The sequence below is a fragment of the Ornithorhynchus anatinus genome, chromosome 1 (genome assembly GCF_004115215.2).
Source record: "Ornithorhynchus anatinus isolate Pmale09 chromosome 1, mOrnAna1.pri.v4, whole genome shotgun sequence".
NCBI lineage: Eukaryota > Metazoa > Chordata > Mammalia > Monotremata > Ornithorhynchidae > Ornithorhynchus > Ornithorhynchus anatinus.
In genome coordinates, this window is record NC_041728.1 from 82,081,067 (window position 1) to 82,108,689 (window position 27,623).

The 27,623-nt window shown below is 40.1% G+C and overlaps 1 protein-coding gene across 3 annotated transcripts in view; it reads left to right on the forward strand.

Moving 5' to 3' along the window:
- COL19A1 (collagen type XIX alpha 1 chain) overlaps positions 1-27,623 on the forward strand; it is a 340,279-nt gene that overhangs the window by 174,390 nt on the left and 138,266 nt on the right. For all 3 annotated transcript variants that reach the window (XM_029066938.1, XM_029066939.2, XM_029066941.2), the window contains exon 15: positions 5,763-5,816. In XM_029066938.1, the coding sequence (XP_028922771.1) occupies positions 5,763-5,816 (54 nt within the window). The remainder of the gene's footprint in view (positions 1-5,762; positions 5,817-27,623) is intronic.

Sequence of the window (27,623 nt, forward strand, 5' to 3'; positions counted from 1 at the left end):
ATGTACATATTTGTAATTTATATTAATGTCTGTCTCCCACTCTAAACTGTAAGCTCCTTGTGGTCAGGGAATATACTATCAACTCTACTCTATATTGTACTCTCCCAAGTGAGCTCTGCACACAGTAAGTTGATTCTTTAGCCCAAAATTCACAGAATATTTTGTCCACAAAACTTTCATTTTATCAATCCTTGTTGCACTCCCCATGAAAGGGTTCATTTCCCTACTCATTAATTATATTTCCTCTAATAAATGCATGTTTCTTTTATATAAAATCTAGAATACATTTAGTATACTCTCTAAAATTTAATGCAGCTCATATTTAATCTTAATTTTTAGGAAATATTAAGTCCAATCTAAAATAATTTTAAAATATGTGTTCGTGCACAATATACCTGTCAGGTCTGTTTCTCTTTCTGGTACTAATAAACTATACTATTCTTGGGGGAAAAATTCAAATAAGGTCATAAGTAAAATCTCCCTTTCCCACTTCATATCCCTCTTTGGTTGAGAAGTTTTATAAATACTTCTCTGCTAGTTTTAAAAAGAAAATGTGTTCAAATGTAGTTAATCTACACCATTAAGACTACTGAACACCTGTTGTGTTTGGCAAATGCTTCGACATATCCTTCTATCCTGGCTAAATCTGGGTAATTTTTCAGTTAAATATTTATATGTTTTTGCATCATGACAGCTTCTCCTAAATAGCCAAAAGCCTTTCTTGGGTGAGTTATATGACATTCAGCACCTTTCAAATAATATGTTCTGCAACAAAAAATGGTTTAACTGGATTTGGCTGTAAGCTGCACACTTTTATCCATGTCTGATCAATTTTCCAATCTAAGGCTTAATATTTCTTATAAATCCATTCTCCTGTCAAGATTTGAAACCTGGGGAATCTACTGAAAAGTAAAGTTAATGTTCTTTCTAGGCAATTTTGTACTGTGGAAAACCCAAATATGTTCTTAAGAATCCATTTCAGAAGTTCAACTGTTGCATAGTTGGTAGGGTTTCTATAATTTCCCCAAGGAATATTTTTTTACTTAACCTTCCACCAATTTACAAAGATCCAAATCTCAGAATAATTGGACATGCCCGCAGGAAGTAGGAGTATTTCGGGAATTTTTTTTTTTTGACTGGAATAGCCTCTTTGACCTGAATCTGCAAGGGGGAATTCTAACATTATACCAATCAAAGTTTGTGGGAAAGTCCCATGCAGACAAATGATCCATTTGTGGAGCATCTCACCTTTAGTTCCTCTCAGATCCTGACTTAAAGTGATGTCAGATATCCACTGGATTGACAGATTGCTCTGCAGGTTTATCCAGTTTTATCTCAATCTGCTCTTTTTGTCTACATGGATGAGGGGTTGTATTTGATAGGGTAATTATTCCAAGAGAGTACATGTTCCTCTGATTTGATTATTTATGAAGAGATAATAGTTTTTCTCATAGTAAAACACTTCATCTTTAGTAGCTTTTTAAGAATTTACCCCACATTGTCAGCATTACAAAAAAGGATACAATGTCAACCATCACTTTACCCACTTCTTGAAGTCCTCTGAAATTTTCCCAACTGAAAATAGTCCATGGGTTCTAGAAGTATGAAATATTCTCTCTCACTCAGAACAATGACATGACATCTAGGAATCCTGGAAAGATTCAGAGGCAAACTAAGTGTATGGGATTTCCTGAAAGGGAGTTGTAGTATTTCAACTTTAAGACCTCCATTGTTCAGTCAATCAATCAATCACATTTATTGAGCACTTACTGTATGAAGAGCACTGTACTAAGCTCTTGGTACAGTACAATATAATAATATAACAGAGTTGGTAGACATGTTCCCAGCCCAAATTGAGCTTACACTGCTGACTCAATGCTGGGCTTTCTGCAATTATGGAACAACAACAACAAAAAAACCATTCTTCTGCTTCAGGTTGTAAATAGCACTTTAAGTTTTGAAGTCAGCTGTGTGCACAGGTCAGGCACGGAAATTACAAAGGAAGAAAAAAGAATTGGTCCTTTGCCTTTCATGAGTTTTCAATCTGATAGATAAGACAGGGAAAACACATCAATTATTTTTGATTATTTACTATGTGTATTTGTTGGGCTCTTGCTGTGAACAGATCACTCTACTAAGTGCTTGAGAAAGTACAATATAATAATATAACAGACACATTCCCTGACCTTAGAGAGTCTATAATCAAAACATTAAATAAGTAAATTACAGATATGTACCTAAGTGTCACGGGACTCAGGGGACTTTAAGGGAGCAAATCAGGGTGCCAGAAAGGATGTTAAGCATCATTTAAGAGTGTCTTTTTAAACATCATTTAATGAATACAGAGAATCAGTGTGGGCAGGTGAAAGGAGCGAGGGCCTGGAAGTTAGAGGACCTGGGTTCTAATCATGACTTTTCTGCTGAGACAACACTTAACTTCTCTGTGCCTCAGTTCCTTCATCTGCAAAATGGGAACTCAATGCCTCTTCTTTCTCCGACTAATACTGTGAACCCTGTGTTGGGCCAGATTTTCTTGAATCTACCCCAGCACTTACTTAGTACAGTGTTTGGCATATAGTAAATGCTTAATGAATACTTTCATTATTATTATTATTACAAACAACAGACTGTACATGATTTGTAGCAGTCTATTTAGGTGATGGAAGTTAGTTGGTAGAATTGACGATTGATCCAGAAAGTCTTCCTAAAGAAATTTTGAAACAGGAGGAATTTCTGTTTCCTGTCATTCACTGCCCCCTTTCTGCTCAATAGAAGCAACAATAACAACAGAAAAGGTAGAGTTAGATTTAATAATAATGTTGGTATTTATTAAGCGCTGACTATGTGCCGAGCACTGTTCTAAGCGCCGGGGTAGACACAGGGGAATCAGGTTGCCCCATGTGGGGCTAACAGTCTTAATCCCCATTTTACAGATGAGGTAACTGAGGCACCGAGAAGTTAAGTGACTTGCCCAAAGTCACACAGCTTACAAATGGCCGATCTGGCATTCGAACCCATGACCTCTGACTCCAAAGCCCGTGCTCTTTCCACTGAGCCACGCAGATTTATAAAAGAAAGTGGTATTTGATCAATTAATTTGAACGTTGGCCAAATTTTAAATATTCACATTTATTTTCCAGAATTTGCTTTAATTTCTATATCCAAAGAATTCTCTATTGCTAGTTCATTGTCTTTTTTTTTTAATGGCATGTGTTAAGTGCTTACGATATGCCAAGTATGGTACTAAGTGCTTGGGTAGATACGAGCAAAGCAGGTAGGCCATAGTACCTGTTTAGGATTCACAGTCTTATCCTTATTATACAGATGAGGTAACTGAGGCACAGAAAAATTAAAGTACTTTCCCAAGGTCATAGAGCAGACAAATGGTGGAGTAACGATGAGAACAGGTCTTCTGACTTTCAGGTCCATGTTCTTTCCACTAGGCCATGATGCTTCTCTAGTGTCACCCTCCCTAGGTAGGCTCTGACTTTTCCCCTGCAACTTGAACATGGAAAAATGTTCCCTTTTTCGGTTGACCTTACACATCTGCCTGAAGCAAACCTAAAGGTTGACACCCAATAAGGTCATGTAGTTTTTGTGTTTCTGACCTGATCATTCAAAGCAAACATACGTTTTGAAGCATGGTCATTTACAGAAGCCTTCTACATTGCCAAGTTTCCACTTCATTTTGTGCAGCAGAATGTCCAGCATTTCTTTTCTGTGGAAATCAAGCAAAAAATAATATAAAAGAGAGTGCAGGAGCAGTGGAAAGGGCGGACTATAGATTGTAGAGAGAGACAAGGTAGAGAGTGAGGCCTAGGGCAAAAAGCATAGCTGTGGGAGTCAGGAGACCTGGATTAGGCAATTTCTATGCTCAGCTCTGCCACTAGCCTGCTGTGTGGCCTTGAGGAAGTCGCTTAACCTCTCTGTGGTGCAAGTTCTCCATCTGTAAACTGGGGATAAAATGCAGCTATCCTTCTCAGGCTGTGAGCCCTGGTGAGGTACAGAAACTGTATGATCTGATTCTCTTATATATACCCCAGGTCTTAGGCCAAATAGGTGCTTGATACATGCCATTAATTTCATTTTTTAAGGAAACAAATTTGGGAACCATGGGAAAGATCAAGACAAATTTTGCCAGCCACTTGGAATTTTTGGAAACTGCTACCTAAGTTTCATTCAGTTTGTTTATTTCAATTATGGAAAAGATATCTGTGATCAATTTTGACATTCTTACCACTTTTAAAGCTATTACCAAATCATAAACTATAAAAATTTACCCATCACTTGAGACTCTAAAACATTTTGTGAAATGCTGTAAAAACAAGGATTGGTTAAAAAAAAAGTGTGCTGTTTTAAAAAAATAAGCAGAGGAAAGAAAATGAGGCAGGGTACCTAGTGAAAAGAGCATAGGATGAGGTAGGGATCTGGATTCAAGTCCTGGTCTGCCACAGCCTACTATGTGACATTAGTCAAGTCATTTAACTTTTCTGGGCTTCAGTAAACTCATCTGTAAACTGGGATATGATAGACTGTGAGCCCCAGTGCTAGCACATAGTACTAACTACTTAACTGTTATTATTATTGTTATTATTATTCAAATTTTGGAGCCCTTTGGAATGAAAATCTAGGTCCAAAAGCTCCAGCAGTGCAGTCTGCCTCTTCCCCCATTGATTCTTTTATTTTCATCAGCTTCTATATTTTAAAAATCATATTATTTGTATTTGAAATGGTTAACTCACGAAACTTATTGAAGAAAAATAATTTCCCATCTAAAACAGTCTGAATTCAATACTTTTATTTGTGTGAATTAGATTACCCTTTCCAAAACAATTTAAAAAATGTGTTTATATTTTATAACAGGACTGTTGCTATAAACTGGTAAAGATGACAGAAATTAATGGCTTCTTGTTATGCGTACAATGTCCTGTGCCTCACAGTCAATACTTGCAATTGATTTTCCTGATACAATATACTGACTTGAAAAAGCTAGCTGTAGGGAATGTTTGTGTCCCAATTTAAATTTCCATATATGCTGAAAATTGCTGCTAATTTTACAAGATCCTTATTCACTGAATGGGTTTAACAGAGCTAGAATACCTATTATGAGAGTCCAGATTCTTGGTGCCTTTTCCTTACTCTGCCACCAGCTTACAGAGGGAAGTTTGAGTCTGTTTCAGCATCTGAAAATATTAAGGTGCCTTATCTAGTATATTTCTTAGAGATATGGTGAGATTTCATAGAAATTGTCACTTGTTCTTGAAGTGCTTTCAATTTTCTAGTTAAAAAATGCTTTATTATAACTACTCTGTATTTGAAATTAAAGTGTTATTAAGAATAGAATTAGATACTTAATGATGTCAAGGTAGTGCTTACTTGATTCTATTGAGGTTTGGTGGAAAACTATGAAAAATGCTCTTTTAAAGACCCAAGAGAGTGTATTTCTTTTTTGTTAATAGTGATAGCTACCATTTGTTTATGGGATCTCCTGTAATATGACCTGAGCCTCAGTAAATATGTACTGAATGTGAACATTTGGCCCTGACATCTGGCTCTGAGACTTGGTTATTCTGCTGTAAAGGCAATATGCTCTAAGTCTGTGCATTCATCATTGTGAATGTACTCTAGAGTCTAGTCTCTGGGGAATCCAAGACACTTCAAAAAATGTAACTGTCTAATGAGTATTCACCCTCACAGTACCCCTATGAAGCAGGTGAATTAGAAATATTCTTTTGACTTATGTTTCTATTTTTTCCTCCTAGGGTGCTCTAGGTTTACAAGGACCTCCAGGTCCACCTGGGAAAGAAGGACAGAGGGTAAGTCAACTTTGAATTGTTATGTGGGTTAACTGACATCCTTGTGATTTATTTTTTTTTGTCCTGAGCACAGATAGAGATGAAGCTGAGAGATGACTATGGAGAGATGGGTGTCAAACCAGTTCTGTTTCCTTGGGTGATCTGCAGTGGGTGCTAAACATAATTCTGCCAATGGGTCTGGAATACTGAAACATTATAATACATGTGACTTGAAGAGGTGGGGAGGCAGAAGAAGGAAGTATAAGCTCATTATGGCTATATTTTTTTTCAAATATACTCTCGAGGAGTAGAGTCTCTTTTAGATACCGCACCCCTTAGAGGGTTTGTAACTGTGACTTGTTGCACTATCAAATAGAAGTCACAACTGAGCTTCCATATTTGAGTTTTGCCTTCATTAGAGTGAGATTTCAAAATTGTATGTTTCAGAGGCTAACTGCAGAAATGCTTGGTTGAGTGTGGTTATGCTGAATCAGCTGTAATGGGCTCTCAAAAACAAAAGCAGAAAGCATCGGGTCCTGGAGATTGCAGTTAGGAGATATGATTACTGATGAGCGTATGCATTATGTGATGGCAGGAAAATCTTTGGGAATATATTTATTCGACCTTTTCTTTACAAAATGAAATGCATTTTAAAAAGGGAAAGATGATTCTGTACCCCTCCAGATATCTTACTTCTGAGCCACTAACATTTGAAGTAATGCCAGAATAGTCTATTTTTATTTGGAAGTCTGTGATTTACCTCGGACAAAACTCCCTTTGATTCTTCCACAAGATAAATGAAGATAAGTGTTGTTTGGTTTCTTTTGGCAAACAACTTAATCACCATTCTGTTCTTTTTTAGGATATTATATTTTTTTAAGGTTGTTTATATAGGGGCTTCCTTTCTATTAGCCTTTTAATTATTATTCTTTTCTCTAAACAAAAGTTTCTGGGTTCCATTAAAAATAAGGATACATGGGCAGGGGATGTGTCTTCTAATTCTGTTGTATTCTCCCAAGAGCATAGTACAGTGGTCTGCACTTAATAAGTGCTCAATAAGTGATTTGATTGACTGATTGATTGATGAGCAGGGCTAAGATACTATTAGTAAAGAAGAACACATTTTGAAAATAAATTACCTCCAGACCAGATTCCAGAACTATCTGGTTATCTGCTTCCCTGAAAAAGAAACTGTATCTCCATTATATGATAATTTGCTGTATTCTAGTGGGTAACATCAGAAATTTCTAGTGGAGCTTCTTTTATCTGGGCTAGCGTATTTTATTCTTATACTGCTAAAATTCTGTTCTTTTATCAATTACATTCCTTATAAAACACAAATAATCTGTATAATCATACTTGTGGTATTTGTTAAACATTTACTCTGTACTATATAAATTATAGAGGATTTCGCATCTTGATTCTTACAGACCTTTAACGTTGTGTCAAGGCTATTCATCTCTTGTACTATTTGACCAAACCTGATATGATTAAAATTTTCTCCTTATAGTTATATATAGTTTTATATATATATATAATATATGCAATATATATATATATAATATATTGTTTTAATGAGATGTTCATCCCCTTGATCCTATTTATTGCTATTGTTCTTGTCTGTCTGTCTGTCTCCCCCAATTAGACTGTAAGCCCATCAAAGGGCAGGGACTGTCTCTATCTGTTACCAATTTGTACATTCCAAGCGCTTAGTACAGTGCTCTGCACATAGTAAGCGCTCAATAAATACTATTGAATGAATGAATATATACAACTATATATGGAGAGAGTTATATCTAACTCAGTAAAATACATTAGTGAGTGATGCAGTTAGCATGCGATTCATATTTAGCCTCACCAGCTATACTCAGAAAGCACATTTTCTCTTCCTCAATCAATCAATCAGTCAATGCATTTATTGAGCACTTAGTGTTTACAGAGCACTTTACTAAGCATTGGGGAGAGTACAATATAACAGAGTTGATAGACATGTTCTCTGCCCACAGTGACTTTCCAGTCTAGAAGAGAAGACAGACATTAATATAAATAAATAAATGATGCATATGGACATAAGTGTTGTTGGGAGGACGTAGGGATGAGTAAAGGGTGACAATCCAAGTACAAGGATGATGCGGAATGGAGAGGGAAATGAGGGCTTAGTAAGGAGAGGCCTCTTTGAAGAGATGTGCCTTAAATAAGGCTCTGAAGGTAGGGAGAGCAATATTCCATTGGATATGAAGAGAGAGGGAGGGTGTTCCAGCCCAAAGGCAGGATGTAGGCAAGAGGTTGGCAGTGAGGCACAATGAGTAGGCTGGCAGGAGGTGGGGAGATCAGCAAGGAAGCTGATACTGTAATCAAGGCACAGATACTGTATATATGTTTTTATTGGAAAATATTGCTAAAAAACATGGAGCATGTGGTTTGAAAGACCAATGCATGGCCAGTAAGTCATTTCAAATGCTTCTGTGTTGAATTTCTAACTGGTGCAGTTTTCACTTTGCCCTATTTCTCACAAACTTTCCCAAACATTTATCTAAGACTCATTCCATTTCTAATTGCTATACCCCAGGCTGATATGTCTTCTACTGCAGTCCTCCAAGTTAGTGAGGTTGTCATATCAGCAGCATGGCATAGTGGATAGAGCATGGACCTGGGAGCTAAAAGGACTTGGGTTCTAATTCTGACTCTGCCACTTGTCTGCTGGTGAGCTTGGGCAAGTCACTTCTCTTCTCTGTGCTTTAGTTACCTCAGCTGCAAAATAGAGATTAAGTCTGTGAGCCCCATGTAGGACACGGACAGCATCCAACCTGATAACCTTGTATCTACCCCAGTGCATAGAATAGTGCTTGACATGCAGTAAATGCGTAACAAATACCATTATTATTATCATTACTATAATTATATTATTATTATTATTATTTGAGATGTTGCTTAATCTGTTCACTAAAGCCTTTCTTCTGGCCAACCTTTTTACAATTTGCTTATTTCCATATATCAGGGAGCACTTGTTGGCTATGTTCATTTTAGTTCATTTGCCTCACATGTTCAACCTAACTTGATGCTAATGGACTGTGTTCCAAAGCCTCATTGTTTGTGATCTGTGCCCTTTGGGCATTTGACATTTGCCCCACCCTCAGCCCCACAGCCCTTAAAAATAAATAAAAATTATTTATTTTTATTAATGTCTATCTCTCGTAAACTGACGTTAGAACGTCAGTCATATGTTCTAACCTTCTACCTGAGAGTCAATTACATTTTTCTTGATTTTTTTATACTGGAAATTAGTTATCATATATAGATCAGAAGCAATGTAGGAATACTGTGCACTCTTCAACAGTGTATGAAGTGGATATGGACAAAGTACATCTGCTTCCAAGGAGAGTGCACACAGAAATTCTATGCCACAATCACAGATTGCACAATTAATCCTGACCAGTAATCTCACATTTACCACTGACTGGGCAAGGGTATGGATGGCTCTGCCCAATTCCTCACAGTCAACAAACTATCAATCAGTTTATTCATTCAACTGTATTTTAATGAGTGCTACTGTGTGAAAAGCACTGTACTAAGCACTTAGGAGAGTACAATATAACAATCAACAGACACATTCCCTGCCCCACAATGAGTTTACAGGGGGAGATAATAATGTTGATATTTGTTAAGCGCTTACTATGTGCAGAGCACTGTTCTAAGCACTGGGGTAGATACAGGGTAATCAGGTTGTCCCACATAAGGCTCACAGTTAATCCCCATTTTACAGATGAGGTAACTGAAGCACCGAGAAGTTAAGTGACTTGCCCACAGTCACACAGCTGACAAGTGGCAGAGCCGGGATTCGAACCCATGACCTCTGACTTCAAAGCCTGGGCTCTTTCCACTAAGCCACACTGCTTAATGGTGTCAATGGGAGATGGTATCGAGCATTTACTGTGTGCAGAATTCTATGTGCTTGTGAGATTGTAATGGTAGGTAGAAAAGATTCCTGCCCTGAAGGATCTTACTTTCTAGCAGGAAGACAAAAATTAAAATAAATTAGAAAGAAGGGGACTATGTACTTAAGTGTTGTACAGGTGGGCTTAGTGGGTATAGATTTAAAAGCATAGGTGATACAACAGGGAAGAATAATAGAGTGTGTAGGTGATAAATTAGGGAAGACATCCAGGAGCAGATATGACTTTAGTAGACTTTAAATATGGATAGTGTAATAATCTGTCAGATATGAAGGATGAGGGAGTTACATGCAAGAGGGAGGGCATGAGAAAGGGGTCACTGAAAAGAGGGTTGAAATCAAGCTACAGCAAGTAGGTTGCTGTTAAAGGAGTGAAATGTGTGGGCTTGGTTGTAGTTGGAAAGGAATGGAGATAAGTATGAGGGAAAGAGTTGATTGAGTACCTTAAAACCACTGGTGAGAAGTTTCTGCTTGATATGGACATGGATGGGAGATTTTTCAGGCATGTAGAGATGTGCAGAATGAATTTTTAGAAAAATGATACTGGAAGCAGAGTGAAGTATGGGCTAGAGTGACGGCAAATAGACTGCGATGGTAAAAATGGGATATCAGAAGTGGTTAAACCAACATGATAGCACTTTGAATGAAGAAAAAAGGGGTGAACTATAGAAATGTTTGGGAGGTAGAAGTGACAGAATTTGGTGACAGACTGAATATTCAAATTGAAGGAGAGAAATGAGTCAAGGATAATGCTAGGTTACAGGCTTATGAAAAAGGATGGATTGTCGTGGTGTCAATAGTGATAGGAAAGTCATGCATGGAGAGGGTTGGGAAGATGAAGATTTCTGTTTTGATCATGTTAACTTTGAAGTGACAGTGGGATATCTAAATATTAGTGTATTAAATTCAGGAGGACACATAAGACTGCAGAGAAGGACAGAGGTCAGGGCTGGATAGGTAGATTTAGGAATCATCCATGTAGAGATGGTAGTTGAAGATATGAAGTAGGTGAGTTATCCAGGGGAATAGGTATAGATGGAGAATAGAAACGGACACAGAACTGAGCCTTTGGGGACTTCAAAGTTAGGGAGTGGGAGGCAGAAGAGGTCCCTACAAAAAGGAACAAGGAGAAACATCCAGAGAGATAGAAGAAAAACCAGATAAGGACATTGTCCGCTACACCAAGATTTGACCCTGTATCCAGGAGAAGAGATGCTTCCCAGTGTCAAAAGCTGCTGAAAGATCAAGGAGGATTGGGATGGAGTAGAATCCATTATATTTGTCAAGGACCCAATCATATTACCAGAAAAATAACTTCACAAAATTCTACTATTTATAGTATATCCTCTATTTTAGCCTAAACAAAGTCCCTATGTAAATAGGCAACCAGGTCTTTCAATCATTAAGAAAAAACAGCAGCAGCAGTACTTGAGCAGGCCTATTTAGAATATAGTAATCACCCTAAATGACAAGTTAAATTGCTCTTAAATTGCCTCAAACACTCCAAATAGGCTTATCAAAGAACTGCATGTAGAAAACTAGACGTAGGTAGATTGTAATGGATTATTGTTTGCAGAACCAAACCGTCAAGGCTTCTTAATCATTAAGTGTATTTATTGAGCTCTTCCTGTGGGATCACTTCAGAAACATGCAATAGGAAAAAAAGATCCTACCTTCTAGGAGCTTCACTCTAATGAGGCAGTCATTACATTCCCTGTGATTGTGCCTTAATAACTATAATAATAACCAAAATTATGATACTTTTTAGTACTTAAAATGTGGTAAGCAATATTTTAAGTAGTGCATTATGTAATATGTAAGTAGACTGGACTCAGTCTCTGTCCCTCATGGGTCTCACAGTACAAAGGGTAGAACAGGTATATAATTACCATTTTCACAGATGAGGAAAACTGAGGAACAAGGAAGTTAAGTGACTTGCCCAAGGTAACATAGTAGACAAATGACAGGACCAGGATGAGAACCCGCTCTTCTGACTCCTAGACCCCTGCTCTTTCCACTAATCCATGCTGTTTCTTATACCAACTGATGTTGAGAGTTGCTTGTAGAAGCAGCATGGCTCAGTGGAAAGAGCCCGGGCTTGGTAGTCAGAGGTCATGGGTTCTAATCCCAGCTCCGCCACTTGTCATCTTTGTGACTTTGGGCAAGTCACTTCACTTCTCTGTACCACAGTTACCTCATCTGTAAAATGTGGATTAAGACTGTGAGTCCCACGTGGGACAACCTGATTTCCTTGTATATGCCCAGCGCTTAGAACAGTGCTTGGTAAAGAGTAAGCACTTAACAAATGCCATTATTATGAGAAGCAGCATGGCTCAGTGGAAAGAGCACGGGCTTGGGAGTCAGAGGTTATGGGTTCAAATCCCAGCTCTGCCACTTGTCAGATCTGTGACTGTGGGCAAGTCACTTAACTTCTCTGTGCCTCAGTTACTTCATCTGTAAAAGCCTCACATGGGACAACCTGATCACCCTTTATCTACTCCGGCACTTAGAACAGTGCTCTGCACATATTAAGCGCTTAACAAATACCAACATTATTATTATGTAAGTGGACCTGTTTAAAGAGCTGGTTCTGTTTACGGAGCTGGGTGTGACATCTGTGGAGTATGAAATCTGAATTCAGATTCTGATGAAGACTACAGTTTTGTGACCGCTAGCATACGGAAACTATAAAGCATAATCAAAGATTTTGAACATTAAGGTCAAGGACAATCTCTTTTACAGTCAGTTACACTTGTCATTACGAATAGGATCTCTTGGGCAATAGAATCGTTTTCCCAAAAAAAGGATGTGTGCACACACACACCCACACACATACGTAGCTGGCTTTAATAATGTTTTCTCTGTTGAATCAGATCCTTGAGTCTGAAAGACTTTGGGTACTACATATTTGCTTATTTAAGGTCCTTTTTGACAGCTCTCAAGTGAGGGAAATAAAATCATTCAGACAATTGTATTTATTGAGCACTAACTGAGGAAAGAGCATGGTAATAAGCACTATGATACAGTAAAACAGAGTTGGTAGATACGTTCCCTGCCTACAATGAGTTTACAGTTCAGAGAAAAAATAGAGTGATAGACCAGATCCTTATTCTATTCACAAATATCATGGGAGAATTTCAGTAGATTTTAGTATTTTTTAAATGAAACCATAAAATGTAATGCCTGTTTGTGGGTATTTCCTATAATACTGATCATTATGTCCATGATTTATACTTACATGAGCTCTTTGCACAATGTAGTCCAGTTTTAAATTATGTACCTATTACCGCTAACAGATGTTTATCCCCAGAGGGATAGACTGACCCAGGCCAGCAAACTGATGACTGGCATCCCAGTGTGATTTTGACCTTCTGAGTTCCCAAATCCTTCAGCTGTTTCTCCTCTACTGAATTAATTTCTTATATATTGCTCATATTTTCTCTCTGCTACATTCCCTTGTAAATCCTTTTCTATCCCTTCAGGCAGACATTCATTTGACTGTATACTTTCATCAATCTGGAATAGAGAAATTGATTTTTGCTTTCTATCAAAGCGAGTGCTTTTCCAAGGCTGTTTGAAGTGGCTTAAAAGCCTTGATCTGGAATAGGAGTGGCAAACCTTAGGACAGTTGGAACAACTATGTCTCAGTTTCAGGGACTCGAGGCCATTTGAGAGTTTCCAGAGCCCCCATCAATATCAGTGTTTCTACCCATGGAATTAGGAACTATTTGATGAGGCCCTCTGGACATCTGGCAGCTTTGAAAATGTTCAGCCCTCTGAGATCAGGACTTCAAGAAAGACTATTGGATCGATGGATGTCTTTTAATCTTGAGTAACCTGCCCCAGATACACTGGGGGCTTCCAACCCTTCTTCATATAGGCATGATGTTATGACAGCATAAAGGAGGTAAAATGACACAACTCCAAGATGAGGTCTACATCTTGTAAACACAGCCTGCTTGAAGTAGAGAAAACCTGGTGATGCTCACCTTCTCTTGCCTTAGCCAGTGGCTGTGGGAAGAATAGGGGTGAAAACTCATGCTTCCTATTGCTCCTATCCCCAGATCGCTGTGATGTAAACCTAATTGAGGACAACATAGAACAATGGTTCCAGTAAGCAGAAGCAAATGGCACTGATTGTAGCCTGACAGAAAAAAGACAAAGTTTCAAAATAACTGCTATTCAATCAACTGATCAATATTGAGTGCTTACTATGTTCAGAGCACTGTATTAAACACTTGGGAGAGTACAATATAACCAAGTTGGTAGACACAATCCCCGCCCTCAACGAGCTTACAGTCTAGAGGGGGAGTCAGACATTAGGTACATAAGTACTGCGGGCCTGAGGGAGAGGTGAATAAAGGGTGCAAATCTGAGTATAAGGGTGACACAGAAGGGAATGGGAGAAGAAATGAGGGGCCTAGTCGGGGAAGGCCTCTCAGAGGAGATGTGCCTTCAATAAGACTTTGGACATGGGGAGACTGATAATCTCTCTAATATGAAGATGAAGAGTATTCGAGCCAGAGGCAGGATGTAGACAAGAAGTTGACAGTGAGATGTTTAGACTTTGAGCCCATTATTGGGCAGGGATTGCCTTGATCTGTTGCTGAATTGTACATTCCAAGCGCTTAGTACAGTGCTCTGCACATAGTAAGTGCTCAATAAATACTATTGAATGAATGAATAGATGAGCTGGAGATACAGAGAGTAGGTTGGCTTCAGAGGAATGAAGCTTTCCGGCTGGGTTATAGTAGGAAATCAGGGAAGTAAAATATTATGGGCCAAGGTGATTGAGTTCTTCCAAGCCAATTGTAAGGAACTTCTGTTCGATGCAGAGGTAGACGGGCAACCATTGGAGGTTCTTGAGGAGTGGGAAAACAAGGACTGAACATTTTTGTAGAAAAAGGATTCGGGCAACAGAATGAGGCATGGACTAGAGTCAAGAGAGAGAAGAGATAGGGACGTCAGCAAGAAGGGTGATGCTGTAGTCCACCCAGAAAAGGATAAGTGCTTGGATTAATGTGGTACCAATAGTCGATCATTTAGAGAAATAATACTTCTCTGCCCACTTTCCAAACATCATGCTAAAGTTCCAGCATGCTTTAACCAATAAGAGTAATAATAATAATAATGGTATTTGTTAAATGCTATGTGCCAGGCACTGTACTAAGCTCTGGGTGAATACAAGCAAATAGGGTTGGACACTGTCCCTGTCCCATGTGGACATCACAGTCTCAATCCCGTTTTACAGATAAGTTAACTGAGGCACACAGAAGTGAAGAGATTGTGCAAGATCAGACAGCAGACAAGTGGTGGAACAAGGATTCGAACCCATGACCTTCTGATTACCAGTTCCATATTTTATCCACAATGCCACTCTGCTTCTTCCTAATTATAGCATGATGACCATTGAGTGTCATCAAAACAACGTTATCACTGTTCTCTTGTGACATCTGTGGTGTTCTGCAATGTTCTCAACCATGTTCTAGAAATCTCTTGATAACACTATCAAAATCAAAATAATTAATGATCAAGTTCAGAAGGATGTTAGTAAATATGTGATTTCATATATTAGCCATCCCTGGCTAAGCCCTCATTTCCTCTTCTCGTTCTCCCTTCTTCTTCCCCCTTGTACCTCTTATTCACCCCTCCCTCACCCCCACAGCACTTATGTACATATCTGTAATTTATTCATTCATTCAATAGTATTTATTGAGTGCTTACTAGGTGCAGAGCACTGTACTAAGCACTTGGAATGAACAAGTCAGCAACAGATAGAGACAGTCCCTGCCGTTTCACGGGCTTACAGTCTAATCGGGGGAGACGGACAGACAAGAACAATGGCAATAAATAGTGTCAAGGGGAAGAACATCTCGTAAAAACAATGGCAACTAAATAGAATCAAGGCGATGTACATTTCATTAACAAAATAAATAGGGTAATGAAAATATATACAGTTGAGCAGACCAGTACAGTGCTGAGGGGATGGGAAGGGAGAGGGGGAGGAGCAGAGGGAAATGGGGGGAAAAGAGGGTTAAGCTGTGGAGAGGTGCAGGGGGGGTGGTGGAGGGAGTAGAGGGAGAAGGGGAGCTCAGTCTGGGAAGGCCTCTTGGAGGAGGTGAGTTTTAAGTAGGGTTTTGAAGGGGGAAGATAATTAGTTTGGCGGAGGTGAGGGGAGGGAGGGCATTCCAGGACCACGGGAGGACGTGGCCCAGGGGTCGACGGCGGGATAGGCGAGACCGAGGGACGGTGAGGAGGTGGGCGGCAGAAAAGCGGAGCGTGCGGGGTGGGCGGTAGAAAGAGAGAAGGGAGGAGAGGTAGGAAGGGGCAAGGTGATGGAGAGCCTTGAAGCCTAGAGTGAGGAGTTTTTGTTTGGAGCGGAGGTTGACAGGCAACCACTGGAGGTGTTTAAGAAGGGGAGTGACATGCCCAGATCGTTTCTGCAGGAAGATGAGCCGGGCAGTGAAGAATTTATATATAATATTGTCTGTATTCCCCTCTAGACTAGTAAGCCCATTATGGGCAAGTAATATGTCTACCAACTCTGCTATGTTGTACTGTTCCAAGCACTTAGTACAGTGCACTACACCGTAAGCACCTAGTAAATAGATATATTGATCATCATTTAGAAGAGATGTTTGAAAGAAATCAATTTGTTATCTGTAGCAAGGAAGCATCTTCTCAGTCCTCTCCCTGACTTTCCTACCACTATAGACAGTACCACTGTACTTCCTGCCTCATAAGCCTGGAAACTTGACATTATCCTTGACTCTTCTCATGCTTTCATTCATTCATTCAATCATATTTATTAAGCATATACTGTGTGCAGAGCATTGTACTAAGTGCTTGGTAGGAGCAGCATGGCCTAGTGGCAAGAGCACAAGCTTGGGAATGAGAAGTCATGGGTTCTAATCCTGACTCCGCTACTTGTCTGCAGTGTGACCTTGGGCAAGTCACTTCTCTTCTCTGGGCCTCAGTTACCTCATCTGCAAAAAGGGAATTAAGACTGTGAGCCCCATGTGGGAAAACCTAATTACCTTGTATCTACCCAAGAGTTTAGAACAGTGCTTGGCATATAGTGTTTAATAAATACCCATCATCATTATTATTATGATTATTATTACAATACAACAATACAGAGTGACAATCCCTGCCTACAACAAGCTCACAGTCTAGACTGGGTGGAGAAAGACATCAATACAAATAAACAGACATCACTATAAATACATAAAATTACAGATATATATACCTATATGCTGTGGGGCTGGGATAGGGGGAGAGCAACGGGAGCAAGTCAGGGAGATGCAGAAGGGAGTGGGAAATGAGGAAAAATGAGGCTTAGTCTGGGAAAGCCTCTTGGAGTTAATGTGCCTTCAATAAGACTTTAAACTGGGGCGAGAGTAACTGTCTGGCACATTTGAGGAGGGAGCGCGTTCCAGGCCAGAGGTAGGACGTGGGTGAGGGGTCATTGGTGAGACAGGTAAGGTTGAGTCACAGTGGAGCGAAGTGCACTACAGGAGCTAAGTGTCTGGGCTGGGTTGTAAAAAGAGAGAAGCTAGGTGAGGTTGGAGGGGGCAAGATGTTGGAGAGCTTTAAAGCCAATAGTGAGGAGTTATTGCTTGATATGGAGGAGATTTTTGAGGAGGAGGGGTAACATACCCTGAACGTTTCTGTAGAAACATAATCTAGGGAGTGAAGTGAAGAATGGGCTGGCGTTGGAAGAGGCAAGAGGTTGGGAGGTCAGAAAGGAGGCTGATGCAGTAATCTAGAAGGGATAGGATGAGGGATTGTATTAACATAGTAGCAGTTTGGATGGAGAGGAAAGGGTGGATTTTAGTGATGTTGTGAAGGTGGGACCGACAAAATTTGATGACGGATTGAATATGTGGGTTGCATGAGAGAGAGGAGCCAAAGATAACACCAAGATTACAGGTTTGTGAAACTGGAAGGATGGTGGTGCCATCTACAGTGAAAGGAAAGTCTGAGAGAAGACAGGGTTTGGGTGGAAAGATAAGGAGTTCTGTTTTGGACATATTAAATTTGAGGTGAGCATAGGACATCCAGGTAGGATATCTCAAAGACAGGAGAAGATGTGAGCCTGGAGAGAGGGAGAGAAATGAAGGGAGGAGATGTAGATTTCTGGTGATCTTCATAGAGATGGTAGTTGAAGTCATGGGAACCAGTGAGTTCTCCAAGGCAATGAGTGTAGATGGAGACTAGAAGGGGACCAAGAACTGAAATTTGAGGGACCCCCACAGTTAGGGGGTGGGAAGCATAGGAGGAGCTTGTAAGGAGACTGAAAATGAACGGCCAGAGAGATAAGAGGAGAACCAGGGAAGGACAGAGTCAGTGAAGCCAAGGTTGAATAACGTTTCCAGAAGGGGGTAATCCACAGTGTCAATGAAGCTGAGCAGTCGAGGAAGATTAGGATGGAGTAGAAGCTCTTAGATTTGGCAAGGAGACCATTGGTGACCTCCGAGGGGGCCGTTTCAATGGAGTGAAGGTGATGGAAGCCAGATTGGAGGGGTTCCAGAAGAGAACTGGAGGAATAGAATTTAAGACAGGAGTTTGGAAAGGAATAGTAGAAGGGAGATGGGGTGATAAGTGGAGGGAATTGTGGGATCAAGTGATGGGTTTTTTAGGATAGGGTAGACATGGAGAATGTTTGAAGGCAGTGGGGAAGAAGCTATTGGAGAGTGAATTGTTGAAGATGGCTGTTAGGGAGGGAAGGAGAGAGAGGGGAGAGAGTTTTTCTAAGGTGTGAAGGAATGGGTCCGATGCATGAGGGGAAGGGGTGGCATTTGAGAGGAGGCAGGAGATCTCCTCTGGAGATACTGCTGGGAAGAATTGGAACATATTCAATCTATCACTAAATCCTGTTGGTTCAGCCTTCTCAACATTGCTAAAATCCATCCTTTCCTCCCCACCCAAACTGCCATATTAATTCAAGCACTTATCCCATCCCACCTTGACTATTGTACCAGTCTACCAGCTTCCTTGCTGACCTCCCTGCCTCCTGTCTCTCCTATTCAATAGTATTTATTCATTCATTCATTCAATAGTATTTATTGAGCGCTTACTATGTGCAGAGCACTGTACTAAGCTCTTGGAATGTACAATTTGGCAACAGATAGAGAAAATCCCTGTCCCAAACCAAATACTTTACTCTGCTGTCCAGATCATTTTTCTGCAAAATCATTCAGTCCATGTTTCCCATCTCCTCAAGAACTTCCAGTGGTTTCCCATACACCTCCACATTAAAAAGAAACTCCTAACTTTAAAGCACTCAATCACCTTGTCCTCTCCTACCTCACTTCACTACTCTGCTACTACAATGTATACTGCAAACTTGGCTCCTCTAATGCCAACCAACTCACTGTACCTCAATCCCTTATATCTTGCCACCGGCCTCTTACCCACATCCTGCCTCTGGCCTGGAATACCCTCCCTTTTCATATCCAACAGATATTGCTGTATTGTACTCTCTTAATTGCTTAGTATAGTGCCCTTCAGTCAATAAGTGCTGACGTGCTGAAAGTAGAAAAGTGCTTGGCACATAGTAAGCGCTTAACAAATACCAACATTATTATTCCTCCTACAGCAACCCAATTTATATGCTGTTCAAAGTATGGATAGGAGGAGAAGTGAAACATTATTAAATTCCTGTTCCCGGAACTAGATGATGATGTAGAACTTCTGAGAATCATTATTATTCTTTATCACATTATTTCAGGCAGTTTTTCCAATATCTGTGTTATTAGGCTAATGCCTTCTTTCTTTCAGCTTCTGGTATTTCAGATTTTGAATAATAATTATGTATGTGAGTATGTTTTAAGGGCTTGCTATGGGCCAAAGTACTGGTGTAGTTCCGGATAACCACAGTTTGCAGTAAATCAGACAAGGAACTGCAAATGGAAGAAAAAGAAAGGGAAAATTGTCTAGCGTGAGGAATGCTGCCGAAGTTAATGCGACTACTTAACTCATTTTGGTTATTCAATTTGGTTATTGATTTTATGTTTCCATAAGTATATATGCTTTTAAATACACTTAAAGTTAATTGTAAAATTATCCTAGTTTCTTCTGGAAACTGGTGTACATTCATATTTGGGTAGAGCCCACAATACAGCCATGAAACCACCCTTGAAAACATAGTTGTATCATGGAATATGTTTTTCCATAGAGTTAAATATTTTAAATTAGTATCTGTTTAAAGACCTTTGCAAAAATATGACATTTCTTGTGTACCCTCCTCGACTTTCCCCTCCTTCCCAGGAGTATCTCAAGAGGAGTCTTCCAACCTCCTCTCAATCTACCACCTCCACTCATACCTCTGACTGCATCCCCTCTTGCCTTATTAAAACACCTTATTAAAGCCCCATCCTTTCTTCCCTCTGACTGCCAGCTTCAGCTGCTCACTTTCCACTGACTCCTTCCCCACTGCTTTCAAACAGGCTCGTGTATCCCCTGCCCAGTAAACCCTCTTCCTTGACTCCATGGTATTTTCCAGTTATCACCCTATCTCTATCCTACCATTCCTGTTCATACTCCGTGAGTGAGCTGTTTGCACCCACTGCCTCCAGTTCCTCTCTTCCAATTCTCTCCTTCGACCCACTGCAATCTGTCTTCTGCCTTTCACTCCACAGAAACTGTCCTATGGTCACCAATGACTTCCTGCTTGTCAAATCCAATGGCCTCCACTCTATCCTAATCCTCCTCGGTTTCTCAACTGCCTTCAACACTTTGGACTAGTGTCTTCTCCTGGAAATATTATCTAACTTTGGCTTCATTAACACTGTTTTCTCCTGATTCTTTTCCTAACTTGTTAGCCACCTCTTCTCAGCCTTTTTCACTGTCTTCTCCTCTTTCTCCCAGCCTCTAACTGTGAGAGTACTCGGATAGCTAATTCAGAGAGTGGCTAAGCTTTTTTTTTTGAGCATCTACACTGACTCCCTTGCAGTACTCATTCACTCCCATGAGTTTTACTACCATCTCTGCACAAATGATTCCCAAATCTACCATTCCAGCCCCAACCAGGGGAAGCAGTGTGGCCTAGAGAACCAGCATGGCATAGGGTATGGAGCACAGGCCTGGGAGTCAGAAGGACCTGGGTTTTAATCCCATCTCCGCCACACCTGCTGTTTCACCTTAGGCAAGTCATTTCATTTCTCTATGTGTCAGTTACCTCATCTGTAAAATGGGGATTAATACTGTGAGCTCCATGCGGAACAAGGACTGTGGCCAACCTGACAAACTTGTATCTACCCCAGCGCTTAGTACAGTGCCTGACACATAGTAAGCGCTTCAGTAATACTATTAAAAAGGCAACTACAAAAAAAACCTTCTTTTCACACTCACATGTCCTCCTGTCTTCAAGACATCTCTACTTGAATATCCTACTGACACTTCAAATTTAACATGTCCAAATTAGAATTTATCATTTTTCCACATAAACCCTAACCTCTCCATGACTTTCCCATTTCTATAGACACCACCACCATCCATCCTGCCTCATGTCCGTAGCCTTGGTGTTATCTTCAACTCATTTCTCTCATTCAAGCCATATTGTCATTCTGTCGCCATGTCCTGTTGGTTCTACTGTCATGGTGTTGCTAAAATCTGCCTTTTCCTCTTCATCCAAGTGGCTGCCACACTGATTGATGCCCTTATACTGCCTCGGCCTCATTCATTCATTCATTCATTCATTCATTCATTCAGGCGTATTTATTGAGCACTTACTGTATGCAGAACACTGAACTAGGCACTTGGAAAGTACAATTCAGTAATAGGTAGAGATAAATCCCTACGCAACAATGGGCTCACAGTCTAGAAGAGGGAGACAGACAACAAAACAAAACAAGTAGATAGACATCAATAGCATCAAAATAGATAAATATAATTATAGATATATACACATCAAAATAAAATAAATAAAATAATAAATATGTACAAATATACACCAGTACTATGGGGTGGGAAATGGGGTAGAGCAGAGGGAGGGAGTAGGGGTGATGGAGAGGGGAGGAGGAGCAGAGGAAAATAGTGGTCAGTCTGGGAAGGCCTCCTGGAGGAGGTGAACTCTCAGTAGGGCTTTGAGGGGAGAAGAGAGCTAGTGTGGTAGATGTGAGGAGGAAAGGCATTCCAGGACAGGTAGGGCATGGGCTAGGGATTGATGGTGGGACAGGCAAAAACAAGGCACCGTAAGGAGGTTCGCAGCAGAGAAGCAGAGTGTGCAGGCTGGGCTGTAGAAGGAGAGAAGGGAGGTGTGATAGAAGGGGCCAAGGTAATGGAGAGCTTTGAAGCCAAAGCCTCCTCTCTGATCTCCCGGCCTCCTTTTTCTCCCCACCCCATTCCACACTTCACCCTAATGACTTGATATTTTTTAAAAATAACATTTAGTCCATTACCTGCCACAACTCATAAAAACCTCCATTGGCCTCCTATTCACTTCCACCATGTAGAGAACCTCCTTACCATCAGCTTTAAGGTGCTCAATCATCTCTCTCCCTCCTACCTTACTTTACTGATCTACAGCCCAAGCCATGTATTTCACTCATATAATGTTAACATAACTCACTCTATCTTAATCTCATCTGTGTCACCACCTACTCCTTATACACATTCTCCCTCTGGCCTGGGACTCCCTTCTTCATCATATCCAGGGATCATCTCTCTCCCCACCTTCAGAACCCTACTAAATCATTTCTTCTAATGGCCTTCTTTGAGTAGACCTTCATTTCTACTGTTCACCCTCCCTTCTGCATTCTACACTGTACCCCTTAAGCACTAGTTATTCTACCTTCCGCCATCCCACAACACTTAGGAACATACTCTGTCACTTCCCCTATTAATAAATTATTTTAAAATTTGCCTCTCTGTCTAGACTGTAAGAACCTTGTGTGCAGGTTCTCACAATTCAACTGTCTGTCAACTCATACTCTCCTAAGCACCTAGTAGAGTGGCACAGAGTAAGCCCTCAACAAATACCATTGATTGATTTATTATATACTACTACATTAAGAATCACTAAACTATTATTCTTCGTTAAAGCAATTCAAAACATATTAAATAGATGAAGATTTGTTCTTCAGTTATGAATCATCCCCTGTTAATGCACCATTATTCATTGTGCTTACTTTCACATTTGATTATAAGACTGATCCCCATGCTTGTCTTCTGGGAAATTCCCTCTCATGCCTTTTAATTTTACTTTTATGTCTTTCTATGTTGACAGCTTGCTTGTCAAAATCTCAGAGTTGACCTTAAGGCTAGATTTAATCTTAGTAATTCAGGGCACCAGTTGGCCTTTAATGCAGGACTTGTGTTCTTTCAGAATCCATGTTAAGGAATAATAGTGTATTGTAGTACTCAGTCCATGCCCATCACTGCTATTTGCTCTTCTTCTGCACTGCACTGAAATGTGTCCAGACAGATGTGGTACTGGAAGAACGTTCTCTAATGCTACTGTTGCATTCTAACAAAAGCATTCATTCATTTAATAGCTTTTATTAAGTGCTTACTGTGTAGACGGCACTGTATTTAATGCCTAGGAAAAAACACAGTTTAGAGAGATAAGACATGGTCCCTGAAGCATAGGAGTTCACAATCTGACATGGTCCCTCACCTATAGGGCCTCACAAGTTGGGAAGAAGAGACTGCTCATAACAATCAGTGGTATTTATTGATCACTTACTGTATGCAGCCCCTCCCAGGATTGTACCTGGAGAGTTTTCAGTACTCTATAAGTCTTGGCTATGGGTGGGAGAGTCAAGCAGAGGCATACCCATGCCATTCCTGGCTTAGGCAGTGGCTAGGAGGGGGAAGCAATCTGCTACAAATCAAAACTCACCTGTGCTGGGCAGCAGCAGCGTGGGAGAGAGTCGAGGGCAGAGACTCAAATTTACTGCATGGAAGAAGACAATGGTAAACCACTTTACCAAGAAATTCTGTGGATGCATTATGACAATGAGTACAGATGGAGTTGGGGCGTTCTGAGACAGATGTGTCCGTGGAGTTGCTATGGATTGGAGATGACTCAACAGCATAAGAAAAGACAAGAGCTGTGTACAGAGCTTGGGTTAATACAATGTAACAGAGGTGGTAGACATGTTCCCTGCCCACAGTGAGCTTACAGTTTAGAAGGGGAAACAGACATTAATATAAATAAGTAAATTATGGATATTTGCCTAAATGTTGTGGGCCTGAGGGAGGGGTAAATAAAGTGTGCAAATCCAAGTGCAAGGGTGACACAAGAAGGGAGTGGGTGAAGAGGAAATGAGGGTTTAGTTGGAGAAGGCCTCTAGGAGGAGATGTGCTTTAATAAGGCTTTGAAGGTGGGGAGAGTGATCATCTGTCAGATATGCACAGGGTGTGGGGGGGGCGGGGCATTCCAGGCCAGAGGCAGGACATGGATGAGGGGTCGGTGGTGTGATAGATGAGATGGAAGTACAGTGAGTAGGTTGTCATTAGGGTAGCAAAGTATGCAGTCTGAGTTGTAGAAATCAGTGAGGTGAGATAAAAGTGGACACGATGATTGAGTTCTTTAAAGCCAATCGCAATGCAGAAGTAAATGGGAAACCACTAAAAGTTCTTGAAGAGTGGGGAAATAAGGACTGACTATTTTTGTAGAAAATGATCCAGGGCAGCAAAGTGAAGTATGGCCTGGAACAGAATGAGTCAGAGACAGGGAGGTCAGCAAGGAGGCTGATGCAGTGATCAAGGTGGGATAAGCTAAGTGCTTGGATTGACATGGTAGCAGTTTGGATAGAGAGGAAAGAATGTATTTTAATGATTGCGTGAAGATTAAACAGACAGGATTCAGTGACAGTTTGACTATAAGGAAACAAAATAAAGAGCATGACTATAATAGTTATAAAATGAGCAGAGGGGAACTAGATAGAGTTTTTAGATAGGTAGAAGGATTCGTATGAGGAGATGTTATATAAGCTCAATCTTTAGGTTTCCTATTAATCATAGCACTCTACTTGTTTTATGTAATCATTTGCATGCCTTATGTATGTGAATGATTCGATTCAGTTTATGATTGATTCAAAGTCTTCCAAGGATACCTGGAGCTAATTGTCGGAAAAGTTTTTTGGAGGTCTAGAAATATTTCTAATGCTTGTCCTCTGAATACATCTGCAGGCATGGTTCCTAATCCTATTATCCAATCCTGCTTTATTCCATTGCCAATGAAGAACGTCAGATATCTGTCTTTAATTCTAGCACCTAGTACCTGGTGTTATGGAATACACTAAGGATTGTGATAATTTTCTTCGAAATCGAAACTATGTTTTCTTCCAAGCCCATGTGTATTAGTGGGGTCCAATTTTTTTTCTTGTATCTTATGTACAAATAATATCACATCCTTTGGTTTAAAACTAAATTCTACTTTTCCAAATATGGGACTAATAGTATTCATTAGTATTCACTAAAGAAAGACTCCAGTAACTTGCCTTCAGTGCAGTGGTACAAAATGTATAAAAGCCATCTCAATCAGCTTCTTCACCTTCTGGAAGGTGGTTATGGTGGTGGTTTTAGATGTCCACTGGTATTTCCTCAGTGTTTGTATGATGAAGAAAATTCTGTGCAAATAGCTGCTCAGTGTATATATCCTCCCTGTCATTAGCTCTGGAAGTTTTACCATTTTCCATTATTTTAATTAGAGTGTCGACTCCTTCCAAATTCCTCCTGCATAGACAAGTTGTCTATTCTTTACAGGATTTCCATTTCCTCAGTGGTGGAAAGTGGATACCGAAGAGTGATAGCCTTCCAAAGAGGGACTAGTCCATCAGTGAGACTATAAAGAGATTATAAACTCTCACTTCCCTACCTTCATTCATTCAGTCATAATCATTGAGTGCTTACTGTATGCCGAGCACTGTACTAAGCACTAGGGAAAGTAAAATACAACAATAAATAGGCACATTCCCTGCCCACAATGCCCTTATTTGCTCTACCTTCTGGGTCATCTGCACACTTAGTTCTCTACCTCTTAAGCACTGTATTACTCATTCCACTCCCAGTCCCAAAGCAATTATGTATGCATTCTTATATTCTGCGCTCCCCCATTGGTAATTTAACATCTGTCTCCCCAAGCAATTTGTAGGCTCCTTGAGGGCAGAGATCATGCACACTAGCCCTCTTGTATTAAACTGGCTTGTTGTGGGCAGGGAAGTAGGGAATATGTGTTTAGTGTTATACTGTACACTCCCATATGCATAGTACAGTACTTATCACAAAGTAAGTGCTCAATAAATATGGCAGAATGAATGAACTCTCTCAAGTGGTTAGTATAGTCCTCTGCACAGTGCTAGATCAGGGGTGCTATTTGCATGACAATAATGTGGTTAGAAGAATTACGCTTCATTAAGATGCCATAGAACGAAGTTTGGAAAAACATACTGGAACCAGATGAGTTCTATAATTCAGGGATTATGTCCTTAATGAGGCCAAATTTATGTGCAGACATACAACCCTTTCTTTTGACAGTGATTCTAGATAAATACATGTTGTCGGAAGTACTTTCCCTAATACCTGGTCTAGCCAAAACACTGGGAGAAAGCCCAAACAGAGTGTACCCTGCATTTCTTCAACATTGGCACATACGTTCTTAAACTTAATCTGCAGATCGGAGGCACTCGTAGAGGTCTGTTCAGTCAGAGCCACAAGGAACTACACAGGTTTGGCAGTGTGTTTCATGCTTAGATGCAGGTTGTTCTTTTATCTGAGTCATTTTTATCACATAAGGTTTGAGGGTGTTGGTCGAAAGTGGCATCCATCTGAAAATAAGCCCAATATTTTCCCTTATTCAGTCCTTATTCCAAAGTACATCAGGTATCTTGCCTTTGGGCTGCTGTGTGACCTTAGGCAAATCAATTAACTGTGCCTCAGTTACCTCATCTGTAAAATGGGTATTCAATGCCTGTTCTCCCCCCCCCATTTAGACTATGAACCCCATGTAGGACTGTGTCCAAACCTGATTAACTTATATATCTACCCCAGTGTTTAGAAAAGTGCCTGACACACAGTAATCCCTTAATAAATATCAAATAATAAAGTTACTTTGTAGCTCAGATTCATGGTTGTATAGGACAGAGTTGTTTTATTTGGCATACATAATTTGTCCTGCTTACTGCTTGTGAGATGTCAGAATATGATGTCTTCTAGCTAGCAGAGGAGCACAGTTGGAAGAATTCAGTCACTTATTGTAGTGCTATTTTTTTCTTGGAAAATTAAATGTAACAATTCTTAGGGTGTGTTACAGTGGCAAAGAATCAGTAAAATGAAACATCTGTTTTGTGGAGTTCAAGTATACTTGTTGTTATCTCATTCTGTAAGCAAGGAAAAAGATTGACAGAGGGTTATGTGGAAGTACAGTTAATGCATCGACAGATTTTAAAATCTAATGACATTAAACCAAAAAGAACAGCAGAAAGGAAAGATAGTAAGATAAAGGGGGGCATATGTAGTATCTACAGTTGCATTTTTCTTGGAATATAATAAGAATAAAGGGGGTGCTGATGTAGTATTAGTATCTACAGTTGCATTTTTCTTGGAACATTTGCCCTGCATTAGTTTTCTCCTGATAGTAGTTTTCACTGGATAACCAAACCCAGGTTACAGTAGTGCATATGTAGCAGGAATTATCACTGTGTTCAAAATTTTCTAGATTGGACCCAGATTTTGGATTCAAAAAAATTGATTTTTTTTTTGTGTGTGTGTGTGTGATACTTAAGCAGAGGATGTAGGTGGGTTTAAATCTGAAGAATCTCCCCAAGACTGGGAAGTCACTGGGGAAAGCACATAGTTACTGGAAATCAGACTCCTGTTTCAACCACAGGTTGGGTTGGGCTAGGCTTCAGATATTGATTTTGCTG